The sequence below is a fragment of the Carettochelys insculpta genome, chromosome 24, assembly GCF_033958435.1.
Source record: "Carettochelys insculpta isolate YL-2023 chromosome 24, ASM3395843v1, whole genome shotgun sequence".
NCBI lineage: Eukaryota > Metazoa > Chordata > Testudines > Carettochelyidae > Carettochelys > Carettochelys insculpta.
In genome coordinates, this window is record NC_134160.1 from 18870231 (window position 1) to 18888947 (window position 18717).

The window sequence follows — 18717 nt, forward strand, 5'->3', positions numbered from 1 at the left end:
TTTTCCCAATGTGCATTACCTTACACTTACCCACATTAAATTTCATTTGCCATTTTGCTGCCCAATCACTCAGTTTGCTGAGATCTTTTTGAAGTTCTTCACAGTCTGCTTTGGTTTTGACTATCCTGAACAGTTTGGTGTCATCTGCAAAATTTGCCACCTCACTGCTTACCCCTTTCTCTAGATCATTGACAAATAAGTTGAACAAGATTGGTCCCAGGACTGACCCTTGGGGAACGCCACTAGTTACCCGCCCTCCATTGTGAAAATTTACCATTTATTCCTACCCTTTGTTTCCTGTCTTTTAACCAGTTCCCAATCCATGAAAGGATCTTTCCTCCTATCCCATGACCACCTAATTTACATAAGAGCCTTTGGTGAGGGACCGTGTCAAAGGCTTTCTGGAAATCTAAGGATACTATGTCTACTGGATCCCCCTGTCTGCATGCTTGTTAACCCCTTCAAAGAACTCTAGTAAGACACGACTTCCCTTTACAGAAGCCATGTTGACTTTTGCTCAACAAATCATGTTCCTCTACGTCTCTGACAATTTTATTCTTTACTATTGTTTCTACTAATTTGCCCAGTATTGACATTAGACTTACCGGTTTGTAATTGCTAGGGTCTCCTTTAGAGCCCTTTTTAAATATTGGTGTTATATTAGCTGTCTTCCAATCACTGAGTACTGAAGCTGATTTAAAGGATAGGTTACAAACCACCATTAATAGTTCCGCAATTTCACATTTGAGTTCTTTCAGAACCCTTGGGTGAATACCATCCAGTCCTGGAGATTTGTGACTGTTTAGCTTATCAATTAGTCCCAAAACCACCTCTAATGACACTTCAATCTGGGACAGTTCCTCAGATTCTTCACCTATAAAGGATGGCTCAGATTTGGGAATCTCTCTTTGATCCTCAGACGTGAAGACTGAAGCAAAGAAATCATTTAGTTTTTCCGCAGTGGCATTATCTTCCTTGATTGTTCCTTTTATGTCTCTATCGTCCAGGGGCCCCACTGCTTTTTTAGCAGGCTTCCTGCTTCTAACGTACTTTAAAAAATATTTTACTATTATTTTTTGAATTTACGGCTAACTGTTCCTCAAAAATCTTTTTTGGCTTTTCTTATTACATTTTTACTTTTAATTTGGCAGTGTTTATGTTCCTTTCTATTTTGATCACTAGGATTTGACTTCCACTTTTTATAAGATGCCTTTTTATCTCTCACTGCCTCTTTTACATGGTTGTTAAGCCATGGTGGCTCTTTTTTAGGTCTCTTACTGTGTTTTGTAATTTGGGGCATACATTTAAGTTGGATCTCTAGTATGTTATCTTTGAAAAGTTTCCACGCAGCTTGCAGGGATTTTACTCTAGTTACTCTACCTTTTAATTTCTGTTTAACTAACCTCCTCATTTTTGTGTAATTCCCCTTTTTGAAATTAAATACCAGAGTGTTGGACTGTTGCGGTGTTCTTCCCAACACAGGAATATTAAATGTTATATGTTATGGTCACTATTTCCAAGCGGTCCTGTAATAGTTACCTCTTGGACCAGATCCTGTGTTCCACTCAGTACAAAATCAAGAATTGCCTCTCCCCTTGTGGGTTCCTGTACCAGCTGCTCCAAGAAGCTATCATTTAAGGCATCAATAAATTTTCTCTCTGAATCCCTTCCTGAGGTGACACTTACCCAGTCAATATGGGGATAATTGAAATTCCCCATTATTACTGAATTTTTTATTTTGATAGCCTCTCTAATCTCCCTTAGCATTTCAGCATCACTATCACTGTCCTGGTCAGGTGGTCGATAATATATCCCTAATGCTATATTCCCATCAGAGGAAGGAATTGTTATCCATAGTGATTCTATGGAACATTTTGATTCATTTAGGATTTTTATTTCATTTGATTCTATATTATCTTTCACATACAGTACCACTCCGCCACCCGCTCGGCCCATTCTATCCTCCCGATATATTTTATATCCCGGTATGATCGTGTCCCACTGATTGTCCTTATTCCACCAGGTTTCCGCGATGCCTATTATGTCAATCTCCTCCTTTGATATGAGGTACTCTAATTCACCCATCTTATTAGACAGACTTCTAGCATTTGTGTAAAAGCACTTTAAAAAACTACCACTATTCACATACCTGCCCTTCCCTGACATATTGGATTCTTTTACATGTGATTTTTTTCTCATCTGATCTGTCCCATACTCTATCATCTCCCTTCTTCTCTTTCTGACTGAATTCTAGAGAATCTCTGTCAATGGAGTCTCTCCTAAGAGAAGTCTCCGTCCGATCCACGTGCTTCTCTGCACCAATCAGCTTTCCCCCATCTCTTAGTTTAAACACTGCTCTATGACCTTTTTAATGTTTAGTGCCAGCAGTCTGGATCCACCTTGGTTTAGGTGGAACCCACCCTTCCTGTATAGGCTCCCCCTACCCCAAAAGTGTCCCCAGTTCCTAATAAATCTAAACCCTTCTTCCCTACACCATCGTCTCATCCACGCATTGAGACTCTGAAGTTCTGCCTGCCTACCTGGCCCTGCGCGTGGAACTGGAAGCATTTCTGAGAATGCCACCATAGAGGTCCTGGATTTCAGTTTCCTTCCTAGCAACCTAAATTTGACCTCCAGGACATCTCTCCTACCCTTCCCTATGTCATTGGTACCTACATGTACCACGACCACCGGCTCCTCCCATTACTGCATATATGTCTGTCTCAATGCCTCAAAAGATCCGCAACCTTCACGCCAGGCAGGCAAGTCACCATACGGCTCTCCCGGTCATCACAAACCCAACTATCGAAATTTCTAATGATTGAATCACCCACTACTAACACCTGCCTCTTCCTAACTACTGGCGTTCCCTCCCCCGGACAGGTATCCTTGGCACGAGAGGATAACACAGCACCCTCTGGAAGGAGGGTCCCAACTATGGGATGGTTTCCCTCTGCCCCCATTGACTGCTCTCCTTCCCTGAGCCTTTCATCCTCCTTAACAGCATCGGGGCAGTCAGATTGGAGGTGGGACAGCCCTACTACGTCCCAGAAAGCCTCATCAACATAGCTCTCTGCCTCCCTTAGCTCCTCCAGTTCAGCCATCCTGGTCTCCAAAGCCCGCACTCGGTCTCTGAGGGCCAGGAGCTCCTTGCATCAAGTGCACACATAAGCCACCCGCCCACAGGGTAGGTAATCATACATATTACACTCGACGCAATAAACAGGATAGCCCCTGCTCTGCTGCTGGTCTTCTGCCTGCATTTCCTCCTCTGATTTAATTTAACTCTGTATGGGGTTTTCAAGTAAAAGTTTCAGATGGGGATGTTATAAAAGATTTAAGGACATTAGAAGTAACTAGCTCCCTCTCAAAACTCCCGCCTGTTTGCAAGAGCCCTGGTCACAAGCGCCCTGGTAACTTGTCAGCAGGGTTTAAAAGGCGCTGGCCTTCCTGATAACCCCTCCCTCTGGCTACAGCTCAGGCAATCAGCACAGAGGTTTTAGATTTCAAACCTAATCAAGGCTCACAGCTTCCAACTGCCAGCCTGAGCACACAGCCTTTCAAACAGACAGCTCAGCACTCCAAACAAACAGACAAACACAAGCCCAGAACCCCCAAACACAAACACCCACACACTCTAGACAGCCACTTACCTGAAGGTGCTGTAGTTTGTCCCCTCCTTCACCAGGAGAGCCCCTCTCAAAACTCCTGCCTGTTAGTTGTTGGCCTGTTTGCAAGAGCGCCGGTCACAAGCGAAGATGCAAAGCAGATATCTGCAAACTCCCAGGGTTCTAGATACATTTGTATCCACACTGTCATCTGTATCTGCAAAGGTGAGCCTACCCTCCTCTATAAAGTGGATAGCAGTGCATTTGCAGGGCTCTAGAAATCAGTATATTCATTTTGAAAATAAAGTCCTCATAACTTCTGCTATAGCACTTTGTCAATGGTCATATACAGTAACAAGATTCCCTACCTTCTGGTTTTATCAAAGAGCTGGAACATCTGCTAGCCTGTTTTAGCTGTTTCTTTTTTGAGGCTGTGTGAGATTTATCACTGGGCTCAGAAAGGGAGTTATTCTCAATGCAAATATTTACATATAGTTTATTGATAAGATCATGAGACTGTAAGCTGTGTGTATAACTGTCTAGATAACTGTTCTCAGAGAACAGTTATTAACAGTTCACAATAACACTGGAAGGGTAGTAACAAGTGGGGTTCCGCATGGGGTATGTTTTGGGACTGGTTCTACTTAATATCTTCATAAACAATTTAGATATTGGCATAGAGAATATGCTAAGTTTGCAGATGATACCAAGCTGGGAGGGGTTGCAACTGCTTTGGAGGATAGGGTCATGATTCAAAATTATCTGGACAAACTGGAGAAATAGTTTGAGGTAAATAGGATGAAGTTTAAGATGACAAATGAAAAGTACCCCACTTAGAAAGGAACAGTCAGCTTCATACATACAGAATGGGAAGTGACTGTCTAGCAAGGAGTACTACAGAAAGGGATTTAGGGGTCATAGTGGACCACAAGCTAAATGAGAGTCAACAATGTAATGTATCAGAAGGGTAGCCGTGTTAGTCTGGATCTGCAAAAGCAACGAGGGGTCCTGTGGCACCTTATAGACTAACAGAAATGTATGAGCATAAGCTTTTGTGGGCAAAGACCCACTTCATCAGATGCAGGTAGTGGAAATTTGCAGAGGCAGGTATAAATACGCAGGCCAGAGCAAGGCTGGAGATAACAAGGTTAACTCAGTCAGGGAGGGTGAGGCCTACTATCAACAGTTGATCTGGAGGTGTGAACACCGAGAGAGGAGAAACTGCTTGTTTATTTAGCTAGCCATTCAGTCTTTGTTTAATCCTGAGCTGAGGGTGTCAAATTTGCAGATGAAATGCAGCTCAGCAGTTTCTCTTTGGAGTCTGGTTTTAAAATTTTTTTGCTGTAGGATGGCTACTTTTTAAATCTGTTGCTGTGTGTTCTGGGAGATTGAAGTGCTCTCCTACAGGCTTTTCTACATTGCCATTTCTGATATCCAGCTTGTGTGCATTTATTCTTTTCCATAGGGACTGTCCAGGTTGTCCAGTGTAAATAGCAGAGGGGCACTGCTGGCACATGATGGCATATATTACATTGGTAGATGTGCAGCTGAATGAACCTGTGATGGTGTGACTGACCTGGTTAGGTCCTGTGATGGTGCTGCTGGTGTAGATACGTGGGCAGAGCTGGCAACGAGGTTTGTTGCATGGATGGGTCCCTGAGTTAGAGTGACTGTGGTGCGGTGTATAGTTGCTGGTTAGGATTTGCTTCAGGTTGGCAGGTTGTCTGTGGGCAAGGACTGGTCTGCCTCCCAAGGCCTGTGAAAGTGGGGGATCATTGTCCAGGATGGGTTGTAAATCACTGATGATGCACTGGATGGGTTTTAGCTGAGGACTGTAGGTGATGGCCAGGGGTGTTCTGTTGGTTTCTTTCTTGGGCTTGTCCTATAGTAGGAGTGTTCTGGGTACATGTCTGGCTCTATTGAGCTGTTTCCTTTCTTCCTCGGGCAGGTATTGTAGTTTCAAGAACACTTGGTAGAGATCCTGCAGGCGTGTCCCCGTCAGCGGGGTTGGAGCACATGCGGTGGTATCTTAGTGCTTGGCCGTAGATGACGGATCGTGGGTGTGTCTGGCATGGAAGCTGGCGGCATGAAGGCAGGCGCAGGGGGCAGTGGGTTACAGCACAGGGTGGTGTTCTGTGCCCAGGAAGTGGCTCTCCAGTGTGGACTGGTGCAGGCTGAGGTCGATGGTGGGGTGGGAGCTGTTAAAATCCTGGTGGAATTCTCCAGTCTCCCCGCCGGTGCAGAGGTCAGCGGTGCCGCGCAGGTGGAGGGGGCACTCGGGGAGCAGGGCTGAGGCAGCGCTGTGCCAGGCCAGCCGGCGGACTGGGGGCCATGGGGGCGCCCACGGCAGTGCCCGGACTGGCAGGTATGGATCGTCCCCCGGTGTGAAACAGCGCTGCGAGTGAGGACAGTTACAGCGCCGCCCCCCCGCCGCGCGGCGGCCTCAGCCGGGAGATCCGCTCCACCGCAGGCGCGGGGGCAGGTCCTGCACCCTGGGCCGAAGCCAGCTGTACCCCTAGCCCCCTCCCCGGGCACCGACACACCGGCCCGGCCCGCCCCGCCCCGCCCCGCCCCGCCCCCTGCCCCCTCCCCGGGCACCGACACACCGGCCCGCCCCGCCCCGCCCCGCCCCCTGCCCCCTCCCCGGGCACCGACACACCGGCCCGGCCCGGCCCGGCCCGCCCCGCCCTGCCCCCTCCCCGGGCACCGACACACCGGCCCGCCCCGCCCCCTCCCCGGGCACCGACACACCGGCCCGGCCCGGCCCGGCCCGCCCCGCCCCCTCCCCGGGCACCGACACACGCCCCTCGCCCCGCCCCGCCCCCGCCCCCGCCCCCGGGCACCGACACACGCGCCCCGCCCCGCCCCCGCCCATCAGTCTCTCCGGAAGGCGGGAGCGGCGCGCGACGCATGCCGGGATCGTCCCTCAGCGGTCCTCCTGTTTCCCAGCTTGCCCCGGGCCCGCTTGAATGGGGCAGATACAAGATGGCGGCGAACGCGAACTCTGGTGGCGGCCTCTCGCTCTTCGACTGCCCGAGCTGGTGAGCGCGGCGGGGGGCGGGGCCGGGGGGCCTTTGGGCGGGCGGGGGGCCGGGCCGGGCCGGGCCGGGGCAGAACCTGCCCGCGCAGATTGCTGGCTTGGCCCGGGGCGCGCCGGCTCCGCAGCCCCTCCCGGCTCTGCGATGGCCCAGTGACACCTCCGCGAGGCGCCCAGGCGAGGCCAGCTGGGTGCGCGGGCAGCGCCGGGGCGGGGAGCTGGGAGGCGGGAGTCCGTGGTGCGAATGCACCGGGACAGCGGCGCCCACGGAGCGCTCGCGAGGCTGCCGAGCTCCTGCGGTCAGCACGTGTCTCCTCCCGGGTGTTGGGCGCGCGGCGCCCCGGCCGGGGCACGAGTTCGTTCCGCGCCGGGGGGCCGCGTCAGTCCGCATGTTCGCGAGCAAGGAGCAGCCCCGCGGCACCTCGCAGGCCGGCGGGTGCTTGGAGCACGAGCTTCCCCGGGCGCGGGCCGCCTCGGCGGGTGCGTGCGTGTGACGGACCGGCTCGTACTCCTGCACTGCAGCTCTTGAGGTTTTGACCGAATTGGAAGCGATCGGGGTTCTCGCTGTCGTGGTTGGCAGCCGCTGAGTGCAAGCGGCCGGCCGGGTGGTGGCAGATGGCTGGAGAGCAGGACCTTGGGTTCTCTCCGTGCTCTGCCACTGGCTCCCGCTGGGACTGGGGAAACTGCTTCCCCCCCCCGGACCTCTGTCTGTCCTCATCTCATCGTACAGCTGAAGAACCACCTCTCCCAGGGTGTGTAGTCTGTGAGAGCTGACTGTGAAGCAGTTCAGATCTGCCCAGTGAAGCAGCGCACTGGGAGTCTGGCGGGTACACAGTGGTGGCCTGCTGCTTACTTTTTTGTGTGCAAAGTGCAGCTGAGCAAATCTTTCATAGTAGCTTCAGAGGTGAGTTCCGTTTTATAGTTAATGTTGCTGCTGAAGTAACAAGCAGGCTTCACAAGTGGCGTGATGTGTTTTTTCAATAAATGTTTCCCTGGCATTTTAGAGACATAGTGAGTTTAGCCAAGTAAGCAAAGGCCTTGATTAACTTGAAATCAGATATAATTTTTTTTCATGATGTTGAGTGGGAGACTTAGAGGGGATGTGAAAGTGTTATGGGCAGGCTTGCTCTTTTTGATGGATAACAAAGGACTGTTTGGTCATCTGCACCATCATCCTTGCGTCAAAGTTAAACACGCAAAAATTAAGCAAAGTAGCAGAAAGGTAGCACTTTAAAAACACTCAAATTAGTAAATGCATGGGGGGTAGCCTGATTCCAGCCCTTGTTTGTATACTACATGTTGTCAAGTCTTTGCTGGCAGGATGACCTGTTATTTCTTCCAAATGATATCAGCTCTATTTAGTAGACAGTGTTCACCAAATTTTTATCTAGTCATATAGTTTATCCTTCTCTTCCCTTTGTATCATCCCATATGTTATTTAGTGCACATCATGGAAACCTGGCACTGAACACAGAATGGGGTTTTCTTGGGGGGTCCTCATAATATCCATGAACTTCACAAATACTAAGGAATGCTCCTGTGGAAGTATTTTAAAGAAGTTTTACTGAAGACACAGGAGCAAACAATCCCGCTGTGTAGTAAGAAATGCAAACGTGGTAGGCAACTAGCTTGGCTTAACAGGGAAATCCTTAGTCAGTTTAAATTCAAAAAGGATGCATACAAGAAATGGAAACGAGGACAGTTGACTAAGGAGGAGTATAAACATACAGCTGGCGAATGCTGGGCAGTAATCAGGAGAGCGAAAGCACAATTGGAACTACAGCCGGCAAGGGATGTGAAGAGTAAGAAGAAGGGTTTCTACAGGCATGTGAACAATAAACAGGTTATCAGAGAAGGTGTGGGGCCATTACTGGATGAGGGAGGTAACCTAGTGACAGATGATGCAGGAAAAGCTGAAGTACTCAATGCTTTTTTTGCCTCAGTCTTCACAGACAAAGTCAGCTTCCCAATGATGGTCCTAGATGATGCAGTATGGGAAGGTGGAGGGCAGCCATCTGTGGGGAAGGAGCAAGTTCTGAGCTATCTAATAAAACTAGATGTGCACAAGTCCATGGGTCTGGATTTAATGCACCCCAGGGTACTGAGGGAATTGGCAGAGGTCGTTGCTGAACCTTTGGCCATTATCCTTGAAGAGTCTTGGAGATCGGGGGAGATACCGGATGACTGGAAGAAGGCAAACGTGGTGCCAATCTTTAAAAAAGGAAAGGAGGACAATCCAGGGAACTAGAGACCCGTCAGCCTTACCTCAATCCCTGGGAAAATAATGGAGGGAATCCTCAAGGAATCCATTTTGGAGCACTTGGAAGAGGGGAAAGTGATCAAAAGTAGCCAACATGGATTCACCAGGGGCAAGTCCTGCTTCACCAATCTGATCAGCTTGTATGACGAGGTAACAAGCTCTGTGGACAGGAGGAAGTCAGTGGATGTGATATACCTTGACTTCAGCAAGGCTTTTGATACAGTCTCCCACAACATTCTTGTCCATAAGTTAAGGAAATATGGATTGGATCCTTGGACTATAAGATGGATAGAAAGCTGGCTTGATGGTCGGGCCCAACGGGTAGTGGTCAATGGCTCAATATCTGGATGGAGGTCTGTTTCAAGCGGAGTGCCGCAAGGCTCAGTTCTGGGGCCGGTGTTATTCAACATCTTTATTAATGACCTGGATGAGGGACTGGATTGTACGCTCAGCAAGTTTGCAGATGACACAAAACTAGGGGGAGAGGTAGGTTCGTTGGAGGGGAGAGAGAGAATCCAGAATGACCTGGATAAATTGGAGGACTGGGCCAAAAGAAATCTGATGTGGTTCAATAAGGAGAAGTGTAGAGTCCTGCATCTGGGGCGGAAGAATCCCAAACATTGTTACAGGCTGGCGACCGACTGACTCAGCAGCAGTACGATGGAAAGGGACCTAGGGGTTATGGTGGATGAAAGGCTGGATATGAGTAAACAGTGTGCCCTTGTAGCCAAGAAAGCTAACGGCATACTGGGGTGCATTAAGGGGAGCATTTCAAGCAGATCTAGGGAAGTAGTTATTCCTCTTTATCTGGCACTGGTGAGGCCACATCTGGAATATTGTGTCCAGTTTTGGGCTCCCCCAGTATAAAAAGGATGTGGATTTGCTAGAGCAGGTTCCACGAAGGGCAACAAAAATGATTAAGGGTCTGGAGCGCAAGACCTGTGAGGATAGGCTGAGGGATTTGGGCTTGTTTAGTTTACAGAAGAGAAGACTTAGGGGTGATTTAATAGCAGCCTTCAACTTCCTGAAGGGGAGCTCTAAAGAGGAGGGTGAGAAACTGTTCTCAGTGGTGTCAGATGGCAGAACAAGGAGTAATGGTCAGAAGTTGAAGAGGGAGAGGTGTAGGTTAGATATTAGGAAAAACTTCTTCACCAGGCAGGTGGTGAAGCATTGGAATGCGTTGCCTAAAGAGGTGGTGGATTCTCCATCCCTTGAGGTTTTTAAGTCCTGGCTGGACAAGGTCCTGGCTGGGATGACTTAGTTGGGGTTGATCCTGCTTGAAGCAGGGGGCTGGACTAGATGGCCTCCTGAGGTCCCTTCCAGCCCTATGATTCTGTGGTAACATTTGTTCTTTGCATGTAAAATGGAGAACCATCAGTTACTTCATTTGCAGTTATGAGTGCTCGGCGTGTCCACAAATCTGGCCCCAAACATCTTGGGTCAGGCACCCAGAAAATGGCTGGAGTTGGGGAGGGGGTAATTTTTGATGACTTGTAAAAAGTTTTAAGTAACTTTGTATTTCAGGCAGCAGTGTCCAATTCTCCAGGGTGTCACTCGGCTCTTACCCGTGCAACCTGCAGTCTCCTTCCTCTCTTGCTACACACTTCTCATTTGCAGAAAACAAAGTAAAAGTCTCTGAGAATAATTTCATTCATTACATCAGGGATGTAAAATCCCATTTTAAATGGTTAACTGGATAAATGCCAGGCTCAAGCAATCACTAGTGAAAATGTCAGTGTTATCTGGAGACAGTGAATGCCTTCAGAATTAAGGAAATTCCACCATGCTCCACAAGGCAGGTGATGGGATGTGTATAATAGTAATGAGACCAAGAGTCTATAAAAAGAGAGGCTAAATTTAGGCTCCTAAATGCACATTTAGAAACCTAAGTAAGTGGACTGATTTGAAATTAGCACATTAAAATAAAACTTGTTCTGCCCGCATCTTCGACAGTTAACACGTTTAAAAATATTTTTAATTTGATCTAGCCAAGATCTTATTGCAGATTTCTCTGAAGGTGACCTGACATTAACTGATGTACTGCTGTTAAACTCAAATAGTAGCACTGAGGAGCATGAACTGTCACATTTATCTTGACTCACTTCCCCCCCCCTCCACTTCTCCTGTACTCTCTGATTTGCTCACCTTGATCTTTTTTTTTTTCCCTTGTCAACCTTGATTACTATTTTTGATTCTCTGTGCCTTAAATATTGAGTCTCTTCTGGTATGGCTATGGTCTGAAGAAGTGGGTCTCTCCCATGAAAGCTCACCTAATTATTTTGTTAGTCTTTAAAGTGCAACTTTACTGCTTTTTAATTTATCTTAATGGTGTGTTAATACTGAAACCTAAATATGACAATCTTAATGTTATGGGGAAAAATGGATACTCTCAACTTGAATATTCTTAAATGACTTTTTAAAAATTCAGCTGTGTGAAGAAGCACCCTGGAATTTTCATCACTACAATTTGGGAATTTCTATTCTGTTTGTAAGGGTCTCTTGATTTAATCCTGAAAGCGCAAAACTCAAACATAGAAGGGCTCAGATCTTTGTCCTTTATGTTACTCTGAGGCACAGTCCTGTCTATCCTGTATGTTTCTGCTTTGCTACTCCTGCTGTTACTGTTAAATACCTTGATGCTGAACCTGAGAGAGAACATGAATTCTGGAGAACATGAGTTCTCCAAATTTTGTGACTAATGCAACAAACGGAGTCACACTAAACTGTAGAGAGAACTTTAGATACAAAATTTTCAAATGGAAATCTGATTTTAAAATTTGTCCTTTTAGCCACTTCACTGCTGGTTACTTTCCAGATGATACGTTTATCCAGCAGTCCAAAACTGCTTCTCTAGATGCTGAAAACTTGAACTTGGCAGGTGGGCCAGGCACAGTGCAACACCTTCGGTTGCTACAGTGCAGTGGTTTATTTTCAATAGGTAAAGCTGAAGCATATTGAAAACACGATAGCAAAAAAGGAATTGATCACGTTAACAAGGAATTATGTATTAACTGTATTCATTTTCTAATTTAATTCAGTCAAAACTCTAATTTCATTTTTCTGATGCTGTTGTAAAGTTGTCACTCTATTGCAATGGAATATTAAGTCTACCATGGAATACACTGGTCTTTAGTAATAGGAACTTTCTTACTGTGGAATGCTGAACTGCTTTACAGTTGACCATCCAGGCAATGAATAAGAATCTCTTCACCAACCAGGAATGTCAATGTAAAATGGGGGCAACTACTCAGTGAAAATGAGTCATGATGCAGGATGACCAACTCTTTCAAATTGACATTGCTACCTCATCCTTCTTCAGAAATCCTCTTCTAAAACATTTCTAAAGTATAAAATCATTTATCGTCAACGGAGAGTGGTGCACTGACAAATGTAAAGGCCACAAGAGACCATTATGGTCATCTAGCCTGATATGCATAACACAGGCAATGAAATTTCATCCAGCGTTGTCTACGTCTGGAAATTCTGTGGGAAGAATTTTATTGCCATGACTTTCATTCTGTCCTATTCCACATCTCAGATCTCTGAACAAAAGTATATGAAAATTCAGTTTCATCTGTTGACCCTGACCCACCAGATTTCTCGGAACTTGGCAGGATTAGTTCAGGGTTCTCGGCAAGATTCCCAATTCCACGTGCCCACTCCATGGAGGAATGCTTTGAGGAAGTATTCAGTGGAGCTCAAGATCCACAACAAAAAGCTGTCTTGCCCAATTCGACTTCCTGAAGAGGGTTTTCTTTGTTCAAGTTGACATACGCTTATCTTTTTCCAGGCCTCTTTTGGGAGATTGAGTAGACAAACAGCCTACCCATATTCCAACCTAGACAACACATAGTTCTGTCTGAAGTTTCTGCACATACATCATCCCATTTAACAGACACAGATTGAGGCCATCTGAGCAATGTCTGTGACTGGTCTACTCCTTCTCAGGTGGACAGGGTTCACTTGATGATTATGGCCCAGGATGAAGCCAGCCTTCTTTAGAAGGTGGGCAATTCCAAAAACCCCTGTAAGAAAGTGTCTTTCGTTCAACCAGAAATAATGATCCACAGCTACGTCTACATGGAGCCATGCTGCCAGCAGCATGATGCAAAGGAGGGCTCTCAAAGATGCAAATGGCTGCTGATTTGCACACTCCCATGGGATCGCCTTGCAGGTAGAGTCTGCTGTCGTCAGAAAAGGTGCTGTGTAGATGTGGTTCTGTCAGCAAAAACTCCCTGTCTTCCTGGCACCTCTCCTGACAGCAGCCTCTGCTGGCTGGGTAATCCCACGTGGTTATGCAAATTATCTGTGCAACTATGTAAATGAGGTCCATTTGCATTTTTGAGAGCCCTCCTTTGTATCACACTACCAGCAGCACGGCTCCATGTAGCTCATGGAATGCTAGGACTGGAAGGGACCTTGAGAGGTTATTGAGTCCAGCCCCCTGCCCTCCTGGGGGGACCAAGTACTGTCTAGACCATCCCTGATAGACACTTACCTCAGCTGTTTTTAAATATCTCCAGAGATGAAAATTCCGCAACCTCCCTAAGTAATTTATTCCAGTGTTTTGACCACCCTGACAGTTAGGAACTTTTTCTTAATATCCAGCCTAAACCTCCCTTGCTGCAGTTTAAGCCCATTGCCTCTTGTTCTATCCTTAGAGGCCAAGAAGAACAAGTTTTCTCCCTCCTCCTTACGACACCCTTTTAGATACCTGAAAACCGCTATCATATCTCCCCGAATCTTCTTTTTTCCAAACTAAACAAGCCCAATTCTTTCAGCCTTTTGTCACAGGTTGTGTAATCTAGACCTTTGATCATTCTTGTTGCTCTTTTCTGGACCCTTTCCAGTTTCTCCACATCTTCTTTGAAATGCGGTGCCCAGAACTGGACACACTACTCCAACTGGGGCCTAACCAGCACAGAGTAGAGCGCAAGAATGACTTCTCATGTCTTGCTCACAGCACACCTGTTAATGCATCCCAGAATCATGTTTGCTTTTTTTTACAACAGCATCACACTGCTGAATCACATTTAGCCTGTGGTCCACTATAACTCTTAGATCCCTTTCTGCCATACTGCTTCCTAGGCAGTCGCTTCCCATTCTGTATGTGTGAAACTGATTGATTGTTTCTTCCTAATTGGAGCACTTTGCATTTGTCTTTATTAAACTTCATCCTGTTTACCTCAGACCATTTCTCCAATTTGTCCAGATCATTCTGAATGTTGACCCTATCCTCCAAAGCAGTTGCAACCCCTCCCAGCTTGGTATCATCTGCAGACTTAATAAGCGTACTTTCTATGCCGATATCTAAATTGTTGATGAAGATATTGAACAGAGCCAGTCCCAAAGCAGACACCTGCGGAATCCCACTTGTTATACCTCTCTAGCAGGATTGAAAACCATTAATAACTACTTTCTGAGTATGGTTATCCAGCCAGTTTTGCAGCCACCTTATAGTAGTCCCATCTAAGTTGTATTTGCCTAGTTTATTGATAGGATAACAAGACTGGTGGATAAAGGAGAAGTGGTGGATATGGTTTACCTAGATTTTACTAAGGCATTTGATACGGTCTCCCTCACATGACATTCCTATCAAAGAAAGCTGTCAGATTGGTTTGACATGATTTGTTCTTTACAAATCCATGCTGGCTCTTCCCTTTCACGGTAGCAACTTCCAAGTGTTTGCAGATGACGTCTTTAATTACCTGTTCCATTATCTTTCCTGGCACAGAAGTTAAACTGACCAGCCTGTAGTTTCCTGCATTGTTTTTATTCCCCTTTTTATAGATGGGCACTATATTTGCCTTTTTCCAGTCTTCTGGAATCTCTCCTGTCTCCCATGATTTTCCAAAGATGATAAAGGCTCAGATACCACCTCTATCAGCTCCTTGAGTATTTTATGATGTATTTCATCAGGCCCTGGTGACTTGCAGACATCTAACTTTTCTAAATGATTTTTAACTTATTCTTTTTTTTATACCTTCTAAACCTACCCCTTTCCCACTAGCATTCTGTTAAGCACTCCCTCTTCACACTTCTCGGTGAAGACCAAAATAAAGAAGTCATTATGCATCTCTGCCATTTCCAAGCTTCCTATTACTGTTTCTCTAACCTCACTGAGCAATGGGCCTACCCTGTCCTTGGTCTTCCTCTTGCTTCAAATGTATTTATAAAATGTCTTCTTGATTCCCTTTATCCCTGTAGTTCGTTTGAGTTTATTTTGTGCCTTTGCCTCTTTAATCTTGCCCCTTAATTCCTGTGTTATTTGCCTATATTCATCTTTTGTAATTTGTCCTAGTTTCCATTTTTTTGTATGATTCCTTTTTTTTTTTTTTTTCAGATTATGCAAGATCTCCTCGTTAAGCCAAGGAGGTCTTTTGCCATATTTTCTCTCTTTCCTACGCAGCAGAATAGCTTGCTTTTGGACCCTTAATGTCCCTTTTGAAAAACTGCCAACTCTCCTCTGTTGTTTTTCCTCTGTCTTGCTTTCCGTGGGACCTTACCTACCAGCTCTCTGAATTTATCAAAATCTGCCTTCCTGGAATCCATTGTCTCTGTTTTGCTGTTTTCCCTTTTAACCTTCCTTAAAATTGTGAACTATGTGATTTCCTGATCACTTCCACCCAAGCTGCCTTCCACTTTCAAATTCTCAATCAGTTCCTCCCTATTTGTTAAAATCAAATGTAGAACAGCTTCCCCCCGGTAGCTTTTTCAACCTTCCAAAATAAAAAGTTGTCTCCAGTGCAGTTCAAGAACTTATTGGGTAGTCTGTGCCCCGCTGTGTTGGTTTCCCAACATATATCTGGAAAGTTTAAGTCCCCCCATCACCACCAAATCCTGGGCTCTGGATGATTTTGTTAGTTGCTTAAAAAAATCCTCTTCCACCTGGGTAGATGGTCTGTAGTAGACTCCTAGCAGGACATCACCCTTGGGGTTTTTTTTGTTTTTTTAACCCCTTTTAGCCTAACCCAGAGACTCTCGACACATCCGTTTCCTATGTCCATCTCCACCTCAGTCCAATATTTTTAATATATAATGCAACAACACCTCCCTTTTCCCCCTGTCTGTAGTTCCTGAGCAAGCTGTACCCTTCCATAACAAAATTCCAATCGTGTATTATCTCACCAAGTTTCTGTGATGCCAAAGATGTCATAGTTGTATTCATTTATTAGCGCTTCCAGTTCTTCCTGCTTATTACCCATACTTATTGCATTTGTATATAGGCAGCTAAGATATTCATTTGATCTTGCCTCCCAGTTTTTCCCTGACCCTCCTTTTACTCTGCTAGTACAGCCCATGCTCCCTCCCATTTCCCACATCTCCCAGGTCTCCATGTTCTCCACTTACCCGTGGGCTTTGCTCCCCTGTCCCCATTGAACCTAGTTTAAAGCCCTCCTCGCTAGGTTAGCCAGTCTGTGCCCATATAGGGTCTTCACTCTCCTTGAAAAGTGAACGCCATCTCTGCCTAGCAGTCCTTCCAGGAGTAGCATCCTGTGGTCGAGGAAGCCAAAGCCCTCGAGGTGACACCATTTATGCAGCCAGGCATTCAACTCTAGGATGCACCTGTCTCTGCTGGGCCCCTACCTTTGACAGGAAGGATTGAAGAGAATACCAACTGCGCCCCAAATTCCTTCACCCGTACTCCCAGAGCCCTGTAAGTCACTCTTAATCCGCTCAGTGTCACACATCACAGTATCATTAGTGCCCACATGGATGAGTAGCATGGGGGTAGTCGTCAGAGGGCTGGATAATCTTAGACAACACCTCCGTAACATCTCTGTTACGGGCCACCGGCAGGCAGTATCACTCCCGAGATGAAATGTCAAGGCAACAGATGGGCGCCTCTGTCCCCCTCAGAAGAGAATCACCGACCACCACTACCGTACGTTTTTTTCTTTACAGTGGTGGCAGCTGACCTCCCAGCCTTGGGGGCATGAGGTTTCTCCTCTGCTGTCTGGGGTGATTCCTTGTCTCCTGTATGAAATAGAGCATAATGGTTTCCTAGTACCATGGTGGGAGGGTTCGGAGCAGAGGTGGAGCACTGCCTACTGGCAGAAGTAACCAGCTGCCAGTGTCCACCCTGAACCAGCTTCTCCTCCACCAATGGTGTTTCAGCCATCTTGTGTACTGGGACAGCTACCTCAGCTGTCTCCACGTGAATAGTGTCCAGGAATTGCTCGTGGATTTGGATTACTCCTCAGCCTAGCCGCTTCCTCCTGTAGCTCTCCTACCTGCTACCTGAGAGATTCCACCAGCAGGCACCTTTCACATTGGATGGTCCCCCCAGCCTGGATATCAGTAAGTGGGAATTGTAAGCCACAGTCCCTGCAAAACCTCACCAGGAGCTGGGTGGAGGCATCCATGGTCAGGCAGTCTGTCTGGCTCCAGGCACAGGCAAAGGAGACAGAAGCAGTACTGGCACCATTGTTGCAGGTCTTCCTGGCTATCGTAGGCCTCCCTCTGTTAAACGCCCTTGTCTGCAGCCCCCTGTCCACTTCGCTCCCCTGGTTGCTCTGCCTCTGGCTTTTGAAAGCCTGTTCACCTAGGTCAGGCCTAACCCCTCGTTAGTCTCACAGGGAAAGGCTGATCCTGAGGCTGATCAGAGGCAATCAAGGGAACAGAGGTCAGGAATTCAGTGCCAACTGCCGCAGAAACTTAAACTGAAATCACCCACCTGAAATCAGAATCACAATTCAAAATTCAACAGTCAAGCACACTCACTCACCCCAAAAGCTAGTACTCTCCCCTGGTAGCCCCTTCAGCGGCGGGACCGCTTGCTCTCCCTCTGAAATTCCCCTGTCTGCAGCCCCCTGTCCACTTGTAGCCCACAAGCTTGAGAAGTGTGAGCACTGGAAGACTAAGGAAACTGGACCGTTCTACAAAGCGTTTTAGATTGGAGAGAAAAATCTCTTACCTTTGCTTACGTCCTCCCCTCACCCCCCGAGCAGTGTGGAGGCTGGTGGAGAACGCTACACTAGTCATCAAGGGTGCAGCCCAGAATTTTCTTGTTTTTCTTTTTCATATCTGTAATCTGAAATATCATCAAGAAGTTGTGACAGCAAAGAGCACACGTGATTTTGGTAATGTGAACTGGGTCACATCCATTGCAGTTACTCAGATTCTGGGCTTCGCTGAAGGTTCTGGTTCCATTTCAACTCTTCCAGGTCCCCTGTCTTATCAGAAACAGGCTGACGGACTGTCAAGACTGACCAGAAGTGAACATGCAGTGTAGTTGTAGCCTTATAGATTCCAGGATATTAGGTAAAAAAGGGTGGGTGAGCTCTTCAAGACTGGGAAAGGTACTCGGACAATCCCCGCTAACTGCAAGGTGGAACAGATTAGTGTAAATAGCACAATCATATTGTAAGGGGCAATTCAAGGTAGTGACTCATTAATACCCTTGTAATCATTGAACAAAAAGAGGGATTTAGTGGGTTAGATTTTTGAAATAAGTCATAAACCCAGTGTCCTTGTTCACTCCATGACTTTTTAGCGTCTATCATTTAGGACTTTAAATAGTAACAGAGAGGTAGTCGTGTTAGTTTGTACTCCAACAAAACAAGACAGACAAAATGTAGCACTTTAAAGACTAACAGAATGACTGACTGATTTATTCGGTGGTGAGCTTTCGTGTGACAGACCCACTTCTTCGGATCAATTTTGTTTCCAATACAGACTAACATAAGTACAGAGGACCAAAAAAAAATGCAGTAACTGACAAATCAAGTACATGTTTCCCTTCATTTAATGCTCGTAATTATCTCAGCCGGGACACTTAACGTCCCCAATCCCTCTGCCACCTACTTCAG

The 18717-nt window shown here is 46.6% G+C and overlaps 1 protein-coding gene across 1 annotated transcript in view; it reads left to right on the forward strand.

Annotated features, from left to right (window-relative positions):
• Positions 1-3547: 3547 nt before the first annotated feature.
• Positions 3548-18717, forward strand: part of PPP1R8 (protein phosphatase 1 regulatory subunit 8) — a 36672-nt gene continuing 21502 nt past the window's right edge. The window contains exons 1-2 of the mRNA XM_074976171.1: positions 3548-5973; positions 6558-6649. Of these exons, the coding sequence (XP_074832272.1) occupies positions 6594-6649 (56 nt within the window). The 5' untranslated portion in view covers positions 3548-5973; positions 6558-6593. The remainder of the gene's footprint in view (positions 5974-6557; positions 6650-18717) is intronic.